This window comes from Halichoerus grypus, chromosome 3 (genome assembly GCF_964656455.1).
Source record: "Halichoerus grypus chromosome 3, mHalGry1.hap1.1, whole genome shotgun sequence".
Classification (NCBI taxonomy): Eukaryota; Metazoa; Chordata; class Mammalia; order Carnivora; family Phocidae; genus Halichoerus; species Halichoerus grypus.
The window spans coordinates 155,429,514-155,452,183 of NC_135714.1; the positions used below are offsets into that span (position 1 = coordinate 155,429,514).

Genomic DNA, 22,670 nt, shown 5'->3' on the forward strand with positions numbered 1-22,670 from the left:
TTTCACATGGAAAAAAATATGCAGAATGACCCAGGGGTAAATTCTAAGTCAGTGCTTGTTGATAGTTTTCATGGCATCTCAGAAAACTTGAAAAATGTTTAACACCTTGTGTGTGTTTTCAGTATTTGGGGAAGTAGGTTTGTAGTGGGGGAAGAGCAGTGGGCACCCTATCATGTAGTGTAAGCTCAAAAGAAATTATCGGGGAGGTGATTTCTAGACAGTTTACTCCATAGCTGCTGAAATGTTTCTATCTCTGTTTTAGAGTAAGGAATGCAGAGTCCTTCGGAGTGCATGAATTCCCTTCCTCCTATCCCTGCACTTACAGTTAGCTGCACCGGGGTACCCCAGGGAATCCGTTTGGCACCCGAAGTTAGCATTCTTGCAGGCCTGGAGAGACAGAGCTCCTGGACCTTTTATATGCAAATATATTTCTTTATTAACGTAACTGTGTGCTTATCTGTAATTCCTTATACAACTTTAATACCCCAACAACAACACGCTCTAAAAGTAAACCACACTTCTAAGAAAAATTAACCACTCACATACTACTCCTAACAACCATATAGCTGGTACAGTGAGGAGTCAAGTTTCTGTGCACATTATTTTACTAAATTCTCAGTACTATTCGGGAGGCATGGCTATGTCCCCTTCGAGAGAGGGGGAGGCTAACGGTAGAGAAGAAGGAAGCTGCCCAAGGTCATCAGAGTTCATAAGGGGCAGAGTCAAGGTTACAAGTCAGGCCTCTCTGGCCTCGAGCCCACTCTCCATCCTTGGCTACATCCTGGGACTACCTTTTATTCTCTCTGGCCTTGGACAGCATGGGCCGCTGTCTATTCTGCATCTGCCAGCAAAGCCCTGCTCTGGCCTACTTCCCGCGTTCCCCGGGCCTGGGTCACCCGAGCCCATGGGCTGGACCGAGGTGATGTCCACAGCAGCACCCGCACACAGCTGGGCTTGTTCACTCACACACTCGTTCGGTTCGCACAATCCTTCCTTCTCTTTATCCTCACATAGCGCGGGCGGGACACATGAGACCCCCAAAGGGTGTGTAGAGATGGTCAAGTGTCTTTCAAGTGTCTCCTCCCCTAAGTTTATGTCTAGTGACTGACAATACACAGGGACACAGAGTTCACTCAGAAAAGTCGTCCTGTGCAAACGCGCTGTTCCGGTCAGGGCTGAAGCAGAGTGGGAGGCGCCAGAGAGTCAGAAAGGAGCAACCAGGACGTGGATAGACGACGGATGCGGGAACCGGATGGAAACTGAGCAGGAACAGCAGAGACAGCAAAGGCCAGAAGCCCGTGGGTCAGAAACCGGGGCTGGCGTGGAGCTGGCCGTGGAAGGGACCAGAGGTGAGGCAGATTGGCCTCCCTCGCTCCCGTCATAGAGAAAAGACAGAAATGTGGCAGGAAGGAAAACATTTAGGGAGGAGAGCATTGCTTTATTCTCTTCTTTGGCAAACTGGTATAAAGGACTGGCAGACGGCCAGGGGACCAAAGATGAGTCAGGCCTGGCCTCATCTTGAGGAGCTCACTATCTAGCAGGTGAGAAAGACACATAACCACACGATCACAGTGGAGTGTGGTGAGGACTATCGTAGACGTATGTACAGAGGCAAATTTTGCCTGCTCTTGTGGGAGTCACTTAATGAGGTGTCTTTGACAAAATGGTGTCCAACAGGTGAGTGTGGAAGGCAAAGGTATTCCAGGTAAAGAGAACCATGCATGAAACAGGAGAGCGTTGCCCAATAAACCCAAATAGTTTGGGGTGATGAGGTTTGGGGTTGTAAGAAACAAAAAAATATGGCCAGAGAGATAGGCGGGGGTGAGCAGTCAAGAGTTAGGGTTGACCTCTGGGCACTGGGAAGTCAGGATGGGTGTAAGCAGGGAGTGACATGGCCACAGTGGGAGGTGACTGACCGGGGGAGAAGCAGGCTGGAGCTGGGAGCAAGGGTACATGAACCAAGGTCATGAAAACAGAGCCTCAGCCATCCCTGGTGACCCTCAGCTCTGACCAAGGCCAGGCACCCAGTAGGCAGACTCTCCCTCCCCCTAGAAAGGTCCATATTCCAAGTCCACGTTTCTCTGCTGCTCTTGTTCCTTCTCTTGGCTGAGCTGCTCCCCTTCTAGAAAGTCCTCCTAAGAAGATGAGACGTGAGCTCTAGAGGAGAAGCACAGGCTGCGGAGTAGCAAGCCCGAGACCCAAGTCCCCTTCTGACCCCACTGGCCAAGTGGCGTGGAGGCCAGGCCCTCAGCCTCCCCTGCTGCAATCTCCTCTTTTTTTTTTTTTTTACCTCCTGTTCTATGCAGAGGATGGGATCTGGCCTACCAGACGTTCTGGTTTGCCAAGAGTTTATCTTAAGCCTTCCAAAAACAAATCTACTGATTTTTCCTGAAAGCTTCCTAGTGACCCCTTCCAAGAGAGCTTTAAATCGCTATGTGCAGAAAACAGTTCAGCTCTGATTAATCCGTGCTGCCCTTGGTGTGATGGCTGAAAACAGATTCAAGAGGGCCTGGAAAAAACAAAGACCTGGCTCCTTTAAGAAGCCAGGGGGTGAGGGAGGGGGCGTGGGGGGGGGCAGCTCCTGAGAGTCAAGGACAGCTGCCTGTGCTAGGTGTGGAAGTTATTGGTATCTTCTAAAAGGGAAGAGAGTAAGAGCTGCATGCAGTGTGGGCCTGGTGAGGAAAACCTGCTTAGGTGAGGAGGAACAGAGCCCCCGTGGGGGATGGGGGCTCTCCACGGGGCAGACGGGTGCTAAGAGGTCATTAGCAGGACCGCTGTAGGCTCTATTCTTACAATAAAGTAAGTTAGAGAAAAGAAAATGTTATTAAGAAAATCATAAGGAATAGAATAAACACATACATGGAATGGTACTGTATTTAGTGGGAAAAAAATCTGTGTATAAGTGAACCCATGAGATTCAAACCCATGTTGTTCAAGGGTCAACTGTACCCCAATTCTGCATACATGCTAAGTGAAAGTGGGAGCCAACCGAGGGCCCGTGCCAAGGGCTAGCTGGAACAGAAGCAAGCCCGTGTTTGGAGCAAATGTTAAGTATTTGGGATGGAGTATGTAAGTGAAACTTGGGAAGGTCTGCTTCTTTTAACTGGCGGCATGCAGGGCTCTTCCATACTGCGGGCGGAGGTCACCAGTTTGTTCCCTAAGCACCTACCCGTTTCACAGTGAGCGAGCAAAGGAGTGTGTCACATGCAGCACCTTCGTTTTTCTCCTAACCCACATTTAACTAACGCTGCTGTCCTCATCCTTCCAAGAGGAGTCTAGAAGCAGCCCCCACAAGGACTGGTATTCCCAATTCCTGGCAAACACATGGTGGTTTCTTGGATTGGCCCTGAAGAAAAATTTTTTTTTTTTTTTTAAAGATTTTATTTATTTGAAAGAGCTAGAGAGAGCATGCGGGGTGGGCAGAGGGAGAGGGAGAAGCAGACTCGCGGCTGAGCAAGGAGCCCTATGCAGGGCTCGATCCCGGGACCCTGGGATCATGACCTGAGCCGAAGGCAGACGCTTAGCTGACTGAGCCACCCTGGCGCCCCTGAAGAAAACTCTTTTAGTAACACAAACCTCGGGCTGAAGGTGAACAGGGAATTTTCTATAAAAATAACACTTTGGAACCACAGAAGAATTGAAGTTCTGGTCTCTGATGTGGGTTTCATATGAAGAAAGTTTTCAGTTGAGACATACATTAAAACCAGGCGTGGTTAAACTGTTTATTGAGAAAGCAACTCAAACAAACTTAGGAATTGTTCTTAAGCCCCACCACTCCGCACTCTGTGCTCTGATGTTGGAGGTAAAGCATGCTGAAGCCCTGCAGATTGAACCCAGGAGGTCCCCGCCGGGGCTTTGTGACATAACTGGATCAGCTGTAGCCACCACTGCATTAAATGCATGGCTCCGCTTCCCGTCCTGTCCTTGGACAATGGCAAACACCCTTGGGGTGTCCTTGGAACCAGTTATCGAGAGGGACCGACTTCCCCGAGTGCTGGACTTCTGCCTGTCTCCTAAAGTACGCTGTTGTAGAGTTCTGATGGGAGAAAGAGAAGATGAAAGCGGGAGGCCAAGTCTGGGGACATCCTGGGAGGTCTTGTGGATGCTGTGGTGGGTTGGTGGGGGGGGGGCTCACGGCTTGTTTCCTCACTGACTCAAATGCTGGGCCAGTCCCTTGCCGCAGTGCCTCAGTCCCCCGTCCCCCTGCCCAGTGCGATCCTTGGGGCTTAGGTTGAATTCAACACTATTTCTTGAGAACCGACCACCGCAGTCACGGAGCTCACCCGTATTTCCGAATAACTCTCTAAGGCGTGTGTCGTTATCCCATTTAACAGATGGGGAAACTCTGTTGAGAAGTGAAATTACTTGCCCAAGATCATAGATCTAGAAAGTAGTGTACGCCTTCAAGAAGTTATAATAGGGGGCTGGGAAGCATCCCAGCCAAGGACTCTCAGACCTTGAACTTGAGGGAGAATGGAACTGAGAGAGGAGACAGGGCAGGGTGGGGACAGTGTGGGTGAGGGCAGAGGGGGAGAGTGCCTTCTTAACAAAGGCCACCTGTCCTGAACAGGGGACTGGGAGGTAAAGGTGGCAGGTCCACAAAGATTCTAGAGGGATGCCATATAAACTTCAGAGCCTCCTACAGTACAGGCGTGATAAAATGAGAGTTCAGTGCTTTGACTTTCTCCTGGCTCAACTGCATTCGTTTCTCTTTCTAAAGGCCTGTTGCCACTCACTGACCCTTCACTGCCCTTTGAGCGGCCCAAGAGCAAAAACAAGGCAAAGGACTCCACCTCTCCACTGGGCTGCCCAGTAAATTCCCACAAATCCAGCTCTGGGCATTAGCAACATCTTCCCACTGCAATGGGGGGGAGCTCCTGGCTGAGGGCTGGGCAGGGAAAGCATATATTATTTGATCAGACACATCATATTGAGCCTCTACGAGGAGCTGGGCAGCCACGAGTAAGGCACTGGAGAAACAAAATCAGATAAGACTAACTCCCAGTTTCCAAAAGAAGAGGCAACGGAGCTGGGGAGACCAACATTAAAAACAGTTAAAAAAAAAAAATCCAGCGTGATAAGTTCAGTGCTAACTCGGGAGGTATTTGTGCTGCTCTTTCCACCCAGCAAAGGCCCAAGCACCCCATGTGAGCCTCAATCAGGAACCCAGTGCAGTGGCCCCTGGGGCTGGAGACGGACCCTAGTGTGGCCACTTGATCATGTAACCCTTCCTTCCCTGACTCTCAGCTTCCCCACCTGTAAAATGGGTATAATAAGCACCACCCACTCGAGAGGAAGGCTACAAAGATCAAAATGAAACCAGGAGAACAGAAGGGCTTTGAAGAGGCGCAATGCACCATATTAAGTTAAGAGCAGATTCCCATTGGGAAGTAGCATTTTATAAAACACACCCGCAGGCCAGACCGCATTTTAAAAGCGATGCCCTCCAGCAGAGCCTGACCAGAAATTCCTTAGTTTGCTTGTGGGGTGGCTTCTGTCCTTCCCATACGGACCACATTTCCCACAGATGTCAGGGAAGAGAGAAGTGTCATGTCTAGAGAAGGCTGGAGCCCAGCGTCCTCCACCTTGGGGAGGTGGGGTGCAGAGCCCCCGTGCTGTGGGCTAGCAGGGGCCACGGGGAGTTCTTTCTTCACAAGAGAATGAAAAGTTCAACTTCCTTAATGGGCAGCTGGTCCAAATTATCCCCGGGGCTCTACTCTGCAGCTGCAGAAAATCAGAGCCTGTTTTCCCAGCCCCATGTGTTTATTTCTATTCTACACAACCTCCTTTCTTTTAACTTGTTTTGCTTTGGCCTGGAAGGCAGGATAAACAAACCGAAGGGAGCTGTGAGGTTTCGGGCTTAGGCTGGGTTTCCCTCCTCTCCTAGTCTTTAGAAGCAAAGTGCCCTGGGCTTGGGGGCCCTTCTGATGCACAGCCAAGTGGAGTCTGGGATATTGAGGGATCCGTTCTTTCCTGGAGCCCAGCAGAAGGCTGTGAACCCCATTCATACATCTGATCACTCACTCGGTACAATGGGTTAAGCCCTGCGATGCGCCAGAGTGCCTGCAAGTGAGGACCGACCACGTTTCCCACAGATGGGGACCACAAGGGTGCTGAATGGCTTTCGCTTTCACGGAGCTTGCCCTGATGAGTACACACAGACCTGAAAGAGGGAATGATGGTATAATATTGCTCATATGTGGGGAGTGCATGTTGGGGCGACAGATCAGGGAAACCCTCCCGGAGGCGGTGATACCAACGTGTCTTACAAGGTCCGACAACTGGTAAGTTGTGTAGCCGGGGCTTGATCCCCGATCGGTCCCTTCATGCAGTGCGTCTCCACCCCGAGGTGCATTGACATCACCCACAAACTGCTGAAAGTTGTGCCCCCTGCAGGGCTAGATTTTGATTCCTCCCAGCAGCCTAGGCCTGAGAACCACCTTAAGACCAAGGTTCCTTCCCTTACTCTTAAAGACAATAATTCCTGCAGACCCCGTGGGACTGTTGGGCAGTAGGTGAAAGGCACTTTTTGTATGAAGCCAGCCGTTATTAAGTATTTGTCTGAAGTATTCAGCCTGATAGTCTGCTCTGCGGTTTGAAAATGAAAGGCCTTTGCTCTTCTCCCTGGCTCTACCTGGTAGCTGCTGTGTGACCCTAGGCAAATTGCTTGACTTCTCTGGGCCCATTTTCTCCTCCGTTAAGTGAGATCCATAATAACTAAACTCATGGATCTGTCGTGAAGAATCAAGGAGAGAATGCACGTATGAATCACTTTGCACAGTGTCTGGTGTGTAGTAGGACCTGAGTATACATTAGTTCCCTTCAGTGCCCACCCTTGACTTGAAATCTCCTGGATGGTGTCCGGAGCATGGCTTGGCTGTACTTGGCTTTGGGGCAGTTCTGAGTCACAGGCGGACAAGCTCCAGGGGCAGTAGACAGTTCTAAGGCTAGCCCAGCCCTGGAAACCGGTTATGAGATGGCAGCCACTGGCCATTAAGCTGTCCCCTCAGGCCCGCTGAGGGACCCAGTGATGAAGCCACTCGCTTGGTTGTGCTCCCACGAGATGCTGGAGAAGGAGGAAGATATTCTGCCTCTCGCTTCCCAGTAACTGCAAAACCCGAAGCATATAGAGTAAAACAAGGTAGGGAATAATTGGATGAAAACTACTGGAGCCCTCCAGGGATGCCAGCACCCTGTAAATGAAACCAGATGCTGGCTTGTAACCTCCCGGAATGGGTTCCCACAGGAGGCAGGATGAGCAGCTCTCAGGCCTGGTTTACTGTGTTTAAAGTGGGATAGGGGGTTCAAGACTGATATCCAGGGCTCCTTCCAGTCCTGGGGTTCAGGGATTCAGAGCCGGGGGAATCTGGGCTAGACCCAGCCTTCTTGGTCTGGGACCTTGCCTTTCCTACGTATATATTTACAAGGCAAAGAGAGCAAAGAAACATTTATTTCGAGAAGAGAAACCCCACATATTAGATTGGTAAGGTCTGTGCTAGGAGCCCCAGAGTGGCCTCAGCCAGAGCGCTACATTCCTGGACCATTCTGGAGCTGCTTTGCTTAAAGAGTCACATTCAGCTCCCATTAGTGAGCAGAAAGTTGCTGACAGCAGGAGCCAGTCTGCTGCTGACGCCCCTGTCCCTCTCCCTTAATATACTAAGAAGCCAGGAACTGTGCTCTGGGGAGAGCAGAGGAAGTCAGGAGATTAATCCAATTGGAGGGGTGAGCCCCCCCCTCGGCCCCCACTTCCCACACAGCAGGATTGCTTTGCAAGGATATGATCCCTGCTCAGGCCACTGTCTACCAGCCATCCTCAGCAACCCATGAAGACCTCTCAGAGTTGACCCACGAGTTGCTGGACGAAGTGCTGGACAAAGCCAGGGTGGGGGGAGCTCACAGTGATGGGTGCCCATGATGTACCAAGTCCTTGACATGTGCTATTGCTCCCAACCACCACCATTATACCCACTTTAAGAAGAAGGTAGGTGTAGAAAGGTTGAATCTGGCCGATAGTGGAGCCAGAATTCGACTCGTTCCTGAGTCCAGAACCAGGCTCTTTCTACTTTCCCCCATTGCCTCCCCACGGGCATTATCATCACTGTGTTTTCCTCCATCCTAATTCCCAAATCCACCCAGCACCCAAGAGCAAGTAGCTAGCCAGGCCTTAGATTGACAGCATTCCCAGGTACTCTCTTTGGGCATTTTTGGTAGCAAGGAACAGAGACTCATTGGGTCACTTCAGGTAATGGGGGCATATAGTGAGGACACCGGGGAAGACTTTGGAAGATCAGGAGTCATAATACAAACAAGCTTGCAGAGCCTAGGATGCAAAGGTCATCCAGAATCCAAGGCAGTTCTGGGGGCCACAGCAGTCGGGCTTCCATCTAGTGTCTAATCTCCAACGTGGCTTATTAATTTCACTGTCCCTGCCTCTTTTTGAGGCTGCTTCTGCTCATTTATCTCCATATTCCCCCAACTCACATTCCTAAGGGAATCTGGGTGGTCCTGCTAATCATCATCAAAGTGGTTCGAGTTCTTGAGCCAGACCAATCATTCATGGCATTACCCATGTGTAAGGAAGTGCTGACAGGCTGGGAGCATGGCATACACGTTGACCTTGTCTAATGCCAGTCTTATCACATCTGATGTCAGAGATAAACAAAGCTGGATGCTAGTTAAAGTGGTCGGGACGGATCTTAAATTAGTAACATACTCTTGCAATAGGGAAAAGAGGCCTGTGTGAACCGAATTCAACTTCCATTGGTATAGAGGTGACTGGGTGCTTTAAAGGGAGAATGAGAGAAGTGGGAGGGCAGTGAGTGGAGATTCAGTAGAGTCAGAAAAGTGAAAAATGACAAAAAGCAGGAAGGGAGGGTTGGTCCCTAGGAAACCCATCTGGGTTTTCTAACTGGTTCTTATCCAAGTTAGGTTCCCTCCCTCCCACAGAGGCTGGGAGACAGGGCCCTATCTTCAGGTGTTGGCTGGAACAAATAGTAAATTCTTTTGGCAGCCTTGAGTTTTCTCAGGCAGGCACATGAAGGGAGGCTAGGGTCATTCCAGGGATGTGGCCTTGAGCTGTTAGAAATGATGTTCTGTTTTATTCAAGACTTTATGGGTCAAAGTTGAGGCCTCCTTGAAAGGGCTCAGGAGCCTGCCTAGGGTTTGGTCAAGCAGAGAATCTTTGTCACTGATCCTCTCAACAACCCTGGGAAGTGAGTATGACAGGTGAAGAAATGAAGAAAAATATCTTAGTGCCTCTAGACTTAAGAACACTGGCACTATGGCTTGGCCAGCCCCCACCAGTCCCCCCCTGCTCCTCACCATGCCCACCTCCTGCCTTGGATCTCTTCTTGTGGCGCTTGGCGGGGATGGCCCGGAATCGCCTCATAGCATTTTTGTGCCCCGAGGAGAAGCATGGTTATATACCTCTCTGTCCCCAGAACAGGGCCAATACTTGTTTAGAGATCAAGCAACAATAGGGAGTCTAGAATGAATTACAGAAAGACAGCCCAAGTAGATGCAACCAAGGGTCAGGGCCCCCAGTCACTGTGTGCACGGGGAGTGCATGGCCTCTATCCTGGGGTAACACCATTCCTGCCTGAGCTGGTGGGATCAGTGGATGGGTACCGTGCCCATTCTGAACAGTCAGGCACTGAAGGTTAAGACTGGAACCTGAGATACAGGAAAGATCCAGAGAGATACAGGAAACATGAGGCATTCAGCTGGAGAGTCCAATCATACCCGCTAGCAAAGTCATGCATCCATCCACCCATCTGCCCTCCATCCCATCCAACACTGAATCAGCATCTTCAGCCAACTAGGCACAATATTAAGTATCGAGGAATCATGAACAAACAAAACACTATTTTTCTGCCCAAGGGAACATGGGATATTTTTCTGTAACTCTCAGGGATCGTGAGCTTTGCTTGAACTCTCTCAAGCAGTGCCCCAGTCTGGGGAGCACCAGCCTGCCGCCATCTTGGCCCCAACTGGTTTAACCTCAGACCAGCTTAACTCTGTGTTGTGGGGCTTAGGCAGCACTGAAAGTAGCCCACGTTAGAAGGAGCAGTGGTCTAGAAAGAAAGGGCTCTGGTGTCCCAGTGACTGCTGGTTCCTTCCTATCTCAGAACATCAGTTCCCTCACCTGTAGATGAGAGTTTGGACTCAGGGGAGGTCTCTGCCAGCTCTGACATTCTGTGTTCTTATCCATTGTATGCCGTCAGTTCATTAGACAGCTCTGAGGGCAAAGACAACACTTACTCATCCTTAGCCCCCAGTACAGTTCTGGAACGTGGTAGGATTCCAGAAGTGCATCTGGATGGATAAGTAAATGAATCATTAAAAAGAGAAATACATACAGGGGTGCCTGGGTGGTTCAGTCGTTAAGCGTCTGCCTTCAGCTCAGGTCATGATCCCAGGGTCCTGGGATCGAGACCCGCATCGGGCTCCCTGCTCAGCGGGAAGCCTGCTTCTCCCTCTCCCACTCCCCCTGCTTGTGTTCCCTCTCTCTCTGTGTCTTTATCAAATAAATAAATAAAATCTTTAAAAAAAAAAAGAAATACATACATTGATGAAGATATGTATAAAGAATTAATAAAGATAGTGCATCTTCAGCACCCCAAATCTGTGCACAGAAGGTAGAATCACCCTGGGCTTCCATAAATATTAGCCCTGCTCTCAAAAGCTAAAGCTGGTTTATCTTTCCCCTGCCCGGAAACAGAGACACGTTCATTTTCAAATACAAACTTGGCAATAGACGTGCTTCACAAGGGCATCCCTGCATTCTTGGTCCTCCCATAAGACTTAGGAGAAGCCAAACTGTTTCTACAAATTGGGGGTAGAAGCATTACAGTTCAAGGGTTAAAGTAATTATTTTTAATGTGACTGCTCCATCAAAAGGCATCTTGCATCAAAGTCGCGAAGCAGAATCAGTGGACCCTGCCCAGAGAGCTCATAAAGACGGGGGGGATCTTATGAAAAATGAAGCAAGAAAGGTATAGATGGAGAATTGGCTCAAGGGTTAAGTCTCAAGGTCAGGTCCCAGCTTTTCTACTTACTCCTAACTGTGGGATGACCGTGGGCAAGATCTATCACCTCTCCGAGCCTCTCTATCCTCAAGTGTCACATGAACAGTTTTCACTATGTGATCTCCAAGTCCCTGGCAGCTGGCAAATTCTAGGCTTCTCCATCATGTGAGACAGTGTGACTAGAAGCAGCTCTATGCAGTAAGTAATGGTGATGTCTGTAGCCCCCTACGAGGCTTGAGGAAGTCATTACTAGAGATAACCCCAGAAAATGTACAAGTTACGTCTGACCCCGTCTGTGCCTCGCCTCCCCCCCTTTACTGAGGGGCCAGGCCAGGACTGGAGTGGGTCTGGGGTCCTCCCGCAGGAGGCTGGATGAGGGCCTCATGGTCGGTCCCGACAGTGGCCTGGGTATTGGGCAGGGTCCGAAGAGCTGGTTAGGGAATGAGGAGGTGGGGTCTATGGTCTGGCACTGCAGCTAGGCAGAAACCTCCAAGCAGAGATTAGAACCACTGATGCTCTGGAAGATTTGTTGGAGAAATGCTTGATCCTTTTGATCTGGGAGACGGCAAGGAGGCTGCCCAGTTGGAGAGGGCTGGTCTTCTGCCCCCGTTCTCATTTATCAGCTTCCTCCCCTAGGGCTACACAGCCAGACAAAGAAGTGGCCACTTCCAATGTGAGCTTTTTTGAAAGGACTCTTCTCTGTCTGCTTCTCTGTATAAAAGGGGAGCACCTCTGATCCCAAATCTGGGCTGCAGGGCCAAAAGACACAGAGGCCTGATCCTATAAACATCTGGATGTCACTGCTATGGGGGAATACTAGGAGAAGCTCTGCCCAAGATTTACTGGGCCAGGGATTCAAGTCAGAAAACTCTCCAGGTTGTCCTCCAGGTTTTTGATGAGGAATAGTTCCTTGGTATTTCCCTTAACCTCGGACCTTCCAGAGAGTGCTCCTTGTGCGAAGAGCCGGGTGGGGGCCAGCCTTGTGGTCAGTACTGCCCTCTCCACTTGCAAGCTAGGTAGAGTCCAGTCTGCAGGGTGGAGACCCCAGAACAAGAGAATGAGTTTGATATTCTCTTGACTCAGAGGGTTCCCTTTATGAATCAAAATCAGATATCCACATAGGGCTTGGTGAGGGGCAGGCTTTTCAACAGGGTTGCTGATTTTCATTTTGCTCAGGAAGGATTTTCCAGGCCCCACTGAGGTGGGATGCAAAGAAAGAGGTAAATGGTGGGGGCATGGCGCCTGGGTGGCTCAGTCGGCTAAGCGTCTGCCTTCAGCTCAGGTCTTGATCCCTCGGTCCTGGGATGGAGCCCCATGTCAGGCTCCCTGCTCAGTGGGGAATCGGCTTCTCCCTCTCCGTCTGGCCCTCCCCCTGCTCATGCTCTCTCTGTCTCAAATAAATAAATAAAATCTTTAAAAAAAAGAAAAGAGGTCAAGGGGCCTGTCAGACATGCAAAAGCAGTTATTAAGGGAAGTTACATGCAATTACAAAAGCCTGAGGTCCCCATGAGCACTCTTGCCCTTTGCCCTCCAACCGGGCCAGTCCTCTTTCTGTTGCCCTGGGCGTGCCTGAGTTTTGTGCAGTCCAAAATCTCTGCCTGCCATTCTCCTTGCCTGTCATGTGCAGAGAGGTATCTCCTTGACCTCAAGTGGCCCCACACACTCTGAGGGACCACTCTCGGCAGGGGTCTGAGGGAGATGCTCCCCGGACTTGCAAGAAGCATCCTGGGGGGTGGGGGTGGGGCGGTCAAAAACTAGGCTAAAACCACCTCTCAGGCACCACTTCGGGTTATGTGGGGGTGACACATCTGTGGGGTGAGAGCATTTCCGAGTGGCGGCTGGCGGCTTGGTGGGAAAGCTTTGCCCTGGGGCAGCAACTGCTGGGAAAAAGCAGAGTTCAAACCCTCTGCCCACAGAAACCCCAACCTTTTACCGAGTCATGACATCCCTCCCAGGCTGGGGGTGGGGGGGCACTGTTGCAGTCATTTGGTGATTATCCACATGCGTTGCAGGAAGCGGCATCATTGCTCAGGCCTGTGGCAAATGCCTGCCTGGGACCTCCCCTGCCGCTCCTCAGGAGGCCAGACAGACTGTGCACGGAACAGCTCCTGGGCCTGGCCGACGCCCTGCCGTGGGGCAGTTTGCATCATAATCAGATCAAATCTCAGCCTATGGTTTTCCCGAGGGAATGGTCCGCAGAGTTGAGCTTTTATTACGGGAAAGAAAAGGATGCAAAACCCAGCCTGAGTGGCAGGTTCTGTAAGATAGACCTAGGACAGAATGTGTCAGGTTCCGATGAGTCCAGGGGAGGCCATGAGGATTTCAGAATCATTTTAATTCTTCTGGGGCATGCAGCATCCCGTGAGCAGGTGTGACTGTGTTTAGCCTCCACTGTGAGGAGAAACCCTAAATCGGGAGGATCTGGGAACAAGTTACAAGGAACAGGTTCCAGTGCTCAAGGAGCCAACCTAGGGTCTGGGGGCCGGGGTAGTCCTGAGGGCCACAACTTTGCTTGGCTTATGGGGATCGTGGGACATGAACCAGGGAGACATCCTTGAAATTGATGCTGCGAGTCTCGTAATTATGGTTACCATATGTGTCCAATTTTTTGAAATTGTCCTGTTTCCAAATATTCTTTTGCCACTTCCATATACATCGAAGCCTCCTGGGAATTCCAATATTTCAGCATCCCGATGACGTTTTCCAGATTTCTTCCAGTACTCACCATATCATATGACAGACCACAACCCTATTTTCTCATTTGGAATGTGTGGTCATTGTACCAATAGCCTAGCCCTGGGGTCCAGAACCCAGGACTGTCCCACTAGAAGAAGCCATCAGTGAATGAGTGAGTAGAATGGGCCCTGATGTCATAAAGGGGGTGCTGGAGCTGTGGGATGCCCTCATGGCTAATTCTCCAGGTTCATAAGAAAGCCCTAGGCTCTGAGGAGCTATGTCCAATAGACAGGACCTGCCCACCTGGGTCTGTATTCTCTGAGTTCGTTCATTCACACATGCCTTCATTTTGCACAGCCTGGGCATCTTGATGTACAAGCACTGTATCAGGCCACGTGATCTGTCCTCGGAATGCTCTCGGTGTCCTAAGAAGACAGATAGGCAGTTTTTAGATGAAGGGATAAATACATCCAAAGAAGAGGCCCTGGCCAGGTGTGGGGGATGTGGGGAGGGTTTTAGGGAGATGGGACATGTAAGCTGAGATTTAAAGGACAAGAAAAACTTAGGAGCACAGAGAGGGGTTTTATAGAGATGGGGGAGTTCATATTCTCCTCTGGCTCATTCAGGTCTCTACTCAAGAACTTCCTTCTTCCCTCCCATCCAGGATGGTTCCTCCCTTCACTTTCTATTCCCTTCCTTGTCTCTCTCTCTTTCTCCAAGATGGCACCTTCCCTCACTCTCCATTCCCTTCCTTGTCTCTCTCTCTCTAAGATAGCAACTTCCCTCACTCTTCGCTCCCTTCCCTGTCTCTCTCCAAGAAGGCACATCCCCTCATTCTCCATTCCCTTCCTGGTGTCCCTGTCCAAGATGGCACCTTCCCTCACTCTTCATTCACTTTCTTATCTCCTCACCTAGGATGGCACATCCCCTCGCTCTCCATTTCCTTCCTTGTCTCCTCACCTAAGATGGCACCTCCTTTCATTCTGTGTCCCCTTTCTTTTTTTTTTTTTTTAAGATTTTATTTATTTATTTGACAGAGAGAGACACAGCGAGAGAGGGAACACAAGCAGGGAAGTGGGAGAGGGAGGAGCAGGCTTCCCGCGGAGCAGGAAGCCCGATGCGGGACTCAATCCCAGGACCCTGGGATCATGACCTGAGCCGAAGGCAGACGCTTAATGACTGAGCCACCCAGGCACCCCTCTCTGTCCCCTTTCTGTGCTTCTGTTCCTGTCTATGCGTTCATCACTACCTGGCCATGGTTATTTTTTTCCCCCTAGCTTTACTGCTAGTCTCTCCATTAAAATACCAGTCCCTGAGGGCAGAGACTTTGTTCATGGATATATCCATAGCTCCTAGAACAGGACCAGGCCTTTAACAGATGGCCAGTCACTTATTTTGCTAAACTAAGACATGAATGACATGAGTTCAGGCTGGCCTGAGCAGGGAGGATATGGGGGAATCTCGGAACGTCAGCCTTGGCTTCCTGGGTCGCAGCCAGCCTCTTCCTATTATTTTGACCTGACACCCCGAACTCTGCCTGGCCTGCTCTGGGACCCACAACATTCTCCTGTCACTTCTCTCTTCTACTTACTACCCCACACTGAGGCTTCTGTTGGAGGCTGGCCTGGTGTGGCCCATGGCCACCGTGACAGGCTGCTGACAGAGGCGAGGCAGCTCTGTGAGAAATCAGGGCTGACATCTCAGCTTCGGCCAACGCACCCAGGGCAAGCCCCCAGCCAGGGGCCAGGCCTCGTTTGCTGCTGCTGGCTCCAGGTTAGCTTGTCATTACTGCTCCCTGGGGAGTTTCTCTGTCTCAGACCTGGTCTCTGCCTTCTAGCTTCTCTCCATGTTTTCCTTCTTCAGGATTCCTGTGTTCTCTTGCTCATCCTCAGCCTTGACAGCCTGGTATGAGCTTGTGTTTGCAGCAAATCCGTATGGGAAGAATGGTCAGGGATGAAGGATGTGTAGAAAATGCCATTCAACATTTCAAGAAGCCTTTCAGAGTCATCCATCTGTGATCTTTCAGCGCCTTGAGTGGTTTTCTGGTGACTTCTTTGGTTCCCCAGTGCAGAATATTCTGGGGTTTCCCCAGCCCAGGCAGCACATAACGGACATGTGGCCAATTCTAACTCCTCTCCTTTCTCATGTGGTACAGATGTGGGGTTTATCAATCCTACCATCCCCTCCAGGGGCCTGTGAAGGTCACAGTCATTGGAAGGGGGGAATCCCCTAGCCCACTTGGCAAAAAAAAGAAGAAAAATACGGTCTGAGAGTGCAGTACTTACTGGGCACGGAGCTTGATCGGATTTGCTATTTTCTCTGGCAATTCACATAAGGGTCTTTTCTGCATCATGTCATGCACGTGTCACCATGTCACAGTACAGTGATTTCACCACCACCCTACATGCCCCAGGCGGTTTCTGGCTGCAAAAAGAAAAACAAAAAGAGACAACTTTGACCTCTTCCCCCTCTTCCCTGGCCTTGGAATCACTGAACACTGGGGCTGGAAAAAACCTTACAGATCATCTACTCCCATCACTTCCAAATGCCTGTCCACATACACGTAGTACCTTGAAATCATGGGGAGCACTTGTAAAAATTACAGATCCCTGACTCCCACCACCAAGACTCTGATCCAGTAGGTCCAAGTGGGCCCAGGAATCTGCATTTTACAGGCATTCCTAATGATTTTGATGTGTGACCAGATTTAAGACCCAACGACCACTCCAATATCTTGTCAAGTGAGGAAGTTCTGGTCTCTGAGGGATGAAGATCGCTACCCCACTTCTGGGTGGTGAAAGGACCTTAGAGGACACATGAGGGGACCCGAGCTCCCACTCCTCCCCTGACGCTAACAGTGTGTATGGCCCGACACTGACTTCCCAGCCAGACCCTGGCTTTGAGATGATCTTAAGGGTTGTTTCAGCTGCTGCAGTGTTCTTTGAGTCACCAAAACATCCCCTTGGAGAAATAAGGCAGTGCTTTGTACTGCAAAGGAATGAATCTTCATTCATCTGCACAGCACATTTACTGTTCATTTCCTAGAACAGGGCTCTGTGCTAAATAGAGTTTATAGATGAATGTGATAGAGTTTCAGCCATGAGAGAAGGAGGAGCAGCCTAGGATTTGCTGAGGGTCTACAGTGTGCCAGGCACCATGCTCGGAGCCTTATACACATGATTTCATTTTTTAAAGATTTTTAAAAAAGATTTTATTTATTTATTTGAGAGAGAGAGAGAGAGAGCATGAGAGAGGGGAGGGTCAGAGGGAGAAGCAGACTCCCTGCCGAGCAGGGAGCCCGATGCGGGACTTGATCCTGGGATTCCAGGATCATGACCTGAGCTGAAGGCAGTCACTTAATGACTGAGCCACCCAGGCACCCTAAAGATTTTATTTATGTATTTATTTTAAGAGAGAGAGAGGGGAGGTGGGTGGGGGGATGGGGTAACTGGGTGATGGGCATTAAGGAAGGCACGTGATGTAATGAGCACTGGGTGTTATATGCAACTGATGAATCAGTGAACTCTACCTCTGGAGCTCATAATACACTCTGTGTTAATTAATTGAATTTAAATAAAATAAAATTTAAAAAAAAATAGAGCATGAGCGGGAGGAGGAGCAGAGGGAGAGGGACAAGCAAACTTTGTGCTGAGCACAGAGCCCTAGGTGGGGCTCAATCCCATGACCCTGAGATCACGACCTGAGCCGAAATCAAGAGTCCGCTGCTCAACCGACTGAGCCACCCAGGCGCCCCCACATGATTTCATTTGGTCTGCACAATAGCCCTACATGTTACCCCCATGTCACAGTTGGGGACATCCCCTTAGAGAGGCTGTGAGTCTTTCATAAGATCATCCAGGTAGAAAGAAGAGTTTTCTATGTGCCAGGTACTGTTCTAAGCTCTTCATGGATTGCCACATCTCACTGATTCTGTGACACACAACTTCACATCTCTGAAATCTGGAAGCATCTCGCAATTGACATAATTTGCCACTATCACTGGCAGAACTTTTTCCTTCTTAGTAGCACATATGATAGTGATGTGCCTTACAAAAAGTGGCATCTTAGATTTGATGTGCTACTGTCTCCCACTTACGGTGAGTGGGAGAGACAGAATTCACACCCAGGCCTGTCTGGCTTCACACTTTCATGCTCACAGCCCAGTGGGAAAGTAGGCACGAATGCTGGAACTCAGGGCTGAGACATTTCATGGGGACCTCCCCAGCTACTGTGTTGCACAGCAAGGCCACCTGCTAGGAGAGTCTGGATCCTCCCTTGGTTTTCTCCGTTCCCCCTCCTCCCTGGCAGGCATGACTGCTGGTCACCAGGTCCCAAAAGGTGGAGAAAAATCCCGCAATCACACTCCTTTGGGATTTACCCAAATGAGTTAAAAACTGATGTCCACACAAAAACCTGCACAGGAGGGTTTATAGCACCTTTATGCATAATTGCCAAAACTTGGAGGCACATGTCCTGCAGGAGGTGAATGGATAAATAAAGTGGGGCACATCTGGACAATGGAATATTCTTCAGTGCTCTAAAGAAATGAGCTATCGGGCCACAAAAGACATGGAGGAACCTTAAATGCATATTACTAGGTGAAAGAAGCCAATCTGGAAAGGCTGCATACTGTATGATTCCAACTGTATGACATTCTGGGAAAGGCAAGACTGTGGAGACAATGAAAAGATCAGTGGTCAGCAGGGGCTGGGAAGTGGGGAGGGATGAGCAGGAAGAGCACAGAGGATTTTTAGGGCAATAAAACTACTCTGTAGGATACTATAATGGTGGATACATGTCATTAGACATTTGTCCAAACCCACTGAATGTACACCAAGAAGGAATCCTAAGGTAAACGGTGGACTTGGTGATAATGATGTGTCAGTGTAGGTTCATTCCGCTGTGGGCTCTTAACAGTGGGGGAGGCTGTGCTTGTGTAGGGGCAAAGGGGCTACGGGAAATTTTTCTGTGAACTTAAAACGGTTCTGAAAAAATGAAGTCTATCTTTTTTTTAAGCTGTTATTTATTTATTTGTTTGTTTGTGTATTTATTTATTTATTTGAGAGAGAGCTTGCACACCAGCCAGAGCAGGGAGAGGGGCAGAAGGGGAGGGAAGGGGAGAGGGAAAGAATCTCAAGCAGACTCCACGCTGATCACATAGCCCCATGCAGGGCTCCATCTCACCACCCCTGAGATCATGACCTGAGCCGAAACCAAGAGTTGGACACTTAACCGACTGAGCCACTCAGGTGCCCCCCAAAATGAAGTTTATTAAAAGAAAAAAAAAGGTAGAGAGAAGCAGACTGATCAAGGGCAGGGGTGAGACCCCAGGGTTTCTGCAGGTCATGGTCTGGGTCCCCTCTGCCCCATGCGGGGGTGGGGTAGGGGGCAGGTCCCCCGCGGGGGGTGGGGATGCGGGCGTGCCCAGAGCTCAGCGGTGCCCCGGGCTGCTCCCAGCAGGTGGCGTGGACGCCGTGATGATCCGGCTGGTGAACGGCTCTGGGCCGCACGAAGGTCGCGTGGAGGTGTACCACGAGCGGCGCTGGGGCACCGTGTGTGACGATGGCTGGGACAAGAAGGACGGCGACGTGGTGTGCCGCATGCTGGGCTTCCGCGGCGTGGAGGAGGTGTACCGGACAGCACGGTTTGGGCAAGGTAAGCCCTCTGGGGGAGAGGGTCCAGGAATGCTCGTCGGGTCTCCTCCCCAGAGCATGAGTCCCGCCAAGGGTCAGCTGACCTCTGCCCCCCACACTTCCTGCAACGGGAGGCTTGCTGCCCCCCACGCAAGCTGGCATGTCTTCACACAGTTCTGGTTATTAGAACATTCTTCCTTTCCTTGGATTGACCTCCTTTTATTTCTGGTCTCCTGTCGGATTCCCCTGTGGGCTCTGGTTCTCAGCCCTGCGTCTCCCTCCCACTTAGCTCTGTTGCAGTTTGGTGATGGAGCACAGAGAGGGCCAAATGCTTATATAGCGCCCATTGTATGCCAGGTTCGGTCCTAACATGTTACAGATATTCACTCATTTAACCCTTACAACACTAGGAAGTAGGTACAGCTATCATCGCCACTTTCCAAATGAGGAAACCGAGGCAAAGAGAGGTTGAATGACCTGCCCCCGGCCACACAGCTAGCAAATGGCAGGTGGCTTAGGAGACCAGGCTCTCATCCATTCTGCAGGCTGTCCCTGACCCTCTCTGAGGCTTTTCTTCTTCAGGTGATTATCTCCAGTAACTCCATCTTGTCCTCATGTGACAGGATTTTGAAAGCCTTCACCATTTTGGTTGCTTTCCTTTCAACATGCTCAAGTGCGCCTCCCTTCCTGCAGATGGCACAAGGCGCTATGGGGGAGGGGTGCAGACCTTCTCTGGGCAGATGCCCAGCTCCAGGCCCCATCCATGGTACTGTGTCTGTCCCTCAGGCTAGCGCTCTGCATTAGTCTGCTCGGCCGCTGTAACAAATAGCACAGACGTGCGGAGCTGAAGCAACAGAATTTTGTTTTCTCACAGTTCTGGAGGCTGGAGGGTCCACAATCAAGGTGTCAGCGGGTTTCGTTTCTCCTGAGGCCTCTGTCCTTGGCTCGTGCGTGGCTGTCTTCTCCGTATGTCTTTACAAGGTCTTCCCTCTGTGTGTCCTAATCTCTTCTTATAAGCACACAGTCATCTTGGATTAGGGCCCTCCCCGATGGCCTCATTTTACCTTAATTACCTCTTTTAAGGGGCCTGTCTCCAAATAGTGACATTTCGAGGTGCCAGGGCTTAGGACTTCAACATAGTAATTTGAGGGAACACAATTCAGCACAGAGCACTCTCTATACCGTGCCATGCTTGCTGTGACCACCACCCAAGCGACACACAAAATGGGATCACTTGTTACACACCTACGGACAGGTGCTAAACATTCACGGCACCACACACACTTTCACACTCAAATACAAAATTCCCGGTCACACATGCTTTTTCCTCCGTCAGACCTTGATCTTGAAGACACCTGCGTTGACTCACAACTACAACAACAGTCCCACATGCACCACGCAGGACTCCCCACACCCCTAGGAGAGTGTGCTGACCCCTGGCTGTGTGATCTTGTTGCTTCTTCCCTGTGGGTCTTGGCGTCCCCGTCTGTAACTTAAAAGGGCTTGCAGACTCTGTGATGTGCCTTCCAGCTTGAGTCCCCTGGGATTTGGAATGCTCCTGTCACAGGACCCAAGTCCTGACAGGTGTGGGGAGGGATTTGGACCGATCCACTCACACTCAGTTGCCAGGTCCCCCTTGTGACCTACACAGGAAGAGACAGCCCAGCTGTGAGCGCTCCTTGTGTCATGGAGTGGAGCCAGGCATGGTCGCTGTCCTGCCCGACACCCTGGCTGCCGGAACCACGGGGCTGGAAGGCTAAAGGGACTCAGGGCGTGGCGTGGGGGGGGGGGCGGGGCTGGCGCATCCGCTCCAGAGAGAGAAACGGAGCCACTTCACATCCAGGCTGGCTGTGGCACCCTCCACTGCTCAGTCACCCTTCGCCTCATCTCCACCAGGGGCTGGGGCAACTCTGATTCAGAATCTCAGCCCTTAGACCCCCAGGCACTGTTATAGACTGTGTCTCCCCCGAATTCATATATTGCAATCCTAACCCCCAACATGACGCGATGAGGAGGGGGAATCTCTGGGAGGCGATCAGGTCATGACATGATGGGACCCGCGCTCTTATAAAAGGGACCCCGGAGAGTTCCCTCGTCCTCTTTCCCTGAGGATACACAGAGAAGGATGCAGTCTCCCAGCCAGAAGAGAGCCCTCCTCAGAGCCCAGCCATGCTGGCACCCTGATCTCGGACTCCCAGCCTCCAGAGCTGTGAGACATAAAGGTCTGTTGTTTGCAAGCCACTCAGTCAATGGTACTTTGTTACAGTCAGCTGAGCAGGAGGAGACGATCCCAGGGGCTGAAGGTGACTGGTGAAATCTGTTTTGACCACCGGCAGAGAGCAGCTGCCTGGCCCCGCCCGCCCGTCCTGACCCCGCCCGCCCGTCCTGGCCCCACCCCCGCCCGTCCTGGCCCCACCCCCGCCCGTCCTGGCCCCACCCCCGCCCGTCCTGGCCGCCCCCCGCCCGTCCTGGCCCCGCCCGCCCATCCTGGCCCCGCCCTCCCGTCCTGCCCACCCGTCCTGCCCCCTCCCCAGTCCGTCCTGGCCTCGCCCGTCCTGACCTTTCCAGCGAAGGCCAAGGCCAGGGCGCGGGGGGAGTTCAGAGAGTACAGCCCCTCCGAGGGCAGCCCACCCGGAGAGAGCGCTTTCCTCCCACCTAAAGCTTCGGGCCGGATTTCAGCCTGTTTTCTTCAAGGAAAAACGCCATTTCTGTCTGCATGAGGAACAGGGGCTGTATGAACAGTCCTTGCTTTTCCATTCTTGCCTTCAGGGAGGACTCCTTCCTAGGGAGTGGAAGTAAAACCTGTGGGGACGAAAAATATCAGAAACTCCTTTAGAGAAGCCGAAACAAGTTGTTTGAATGTCACGGGCAGTGTTAGTCCCAAACTGAGACTCCATGGCCTCTTTCATTCCCCCTTGATTTTTGTAGCATGTGACAAGTGGGGAAGTTCTGAAATCGCCACTTCTTTTTTTCAAAGATTTGTTTATTTATTGGGGGGGAGGGGCAGAGGGAGAGAGAGAGAGAGAAAAAAATCTCAAGCAGATTCCCCTCTGAGCAAGGAGCCCGACGCAGGGCTCGATCGCACAGCCCTGAGATCAGGACCTGAGCCGAAACCAAGTGTCGGCTGCTCACCCGACTGAGCCACCCAGGTGCCCCTGAAATCATCACTTTAAACCAGTCAGTGCAAAACCGGACTCCCTTCCCCGTACATATCACATCTGCACTGTCATTTCCCCATCTCTGTCCCCATCTAGTATCTTACGTGATATTCGAGACCTCGACAGGTAGGCCGGCCAGGTGTGATGAAGGGGCTCACAGCAGGTAAGAGAAGGGG

The 22,670-nt window shown here is 51.0% G+C and overlaps 1 protein-coding gene across 2 annotated transcripts in view; it reads left to right on the forward strand.

Moving 5' to 3' along the window:
* SCARA5 (scavenger receptor class A member 5) overlaps positions 1-22,670 on the forward strand; it is a 120,548-nt gene that overhangs the window by 90,109 nt on the left and 7,769 nt on the right. Inside the window, exon 8 of one of the 2 annotated variants that reach the window (XM_036074077.2) lies at positions 19,161-19,358. In XM_036074077.2, the coding sequence (XP_035929970.2) occupies positions 19,161-19,358 (198 nt within the window). The remainder of the gene's footprint in view (positions 1-19,160; positions 19,359-22,670) is intronic. The other variant, XM_036074079.2, reaches the window with a different exon arrangement.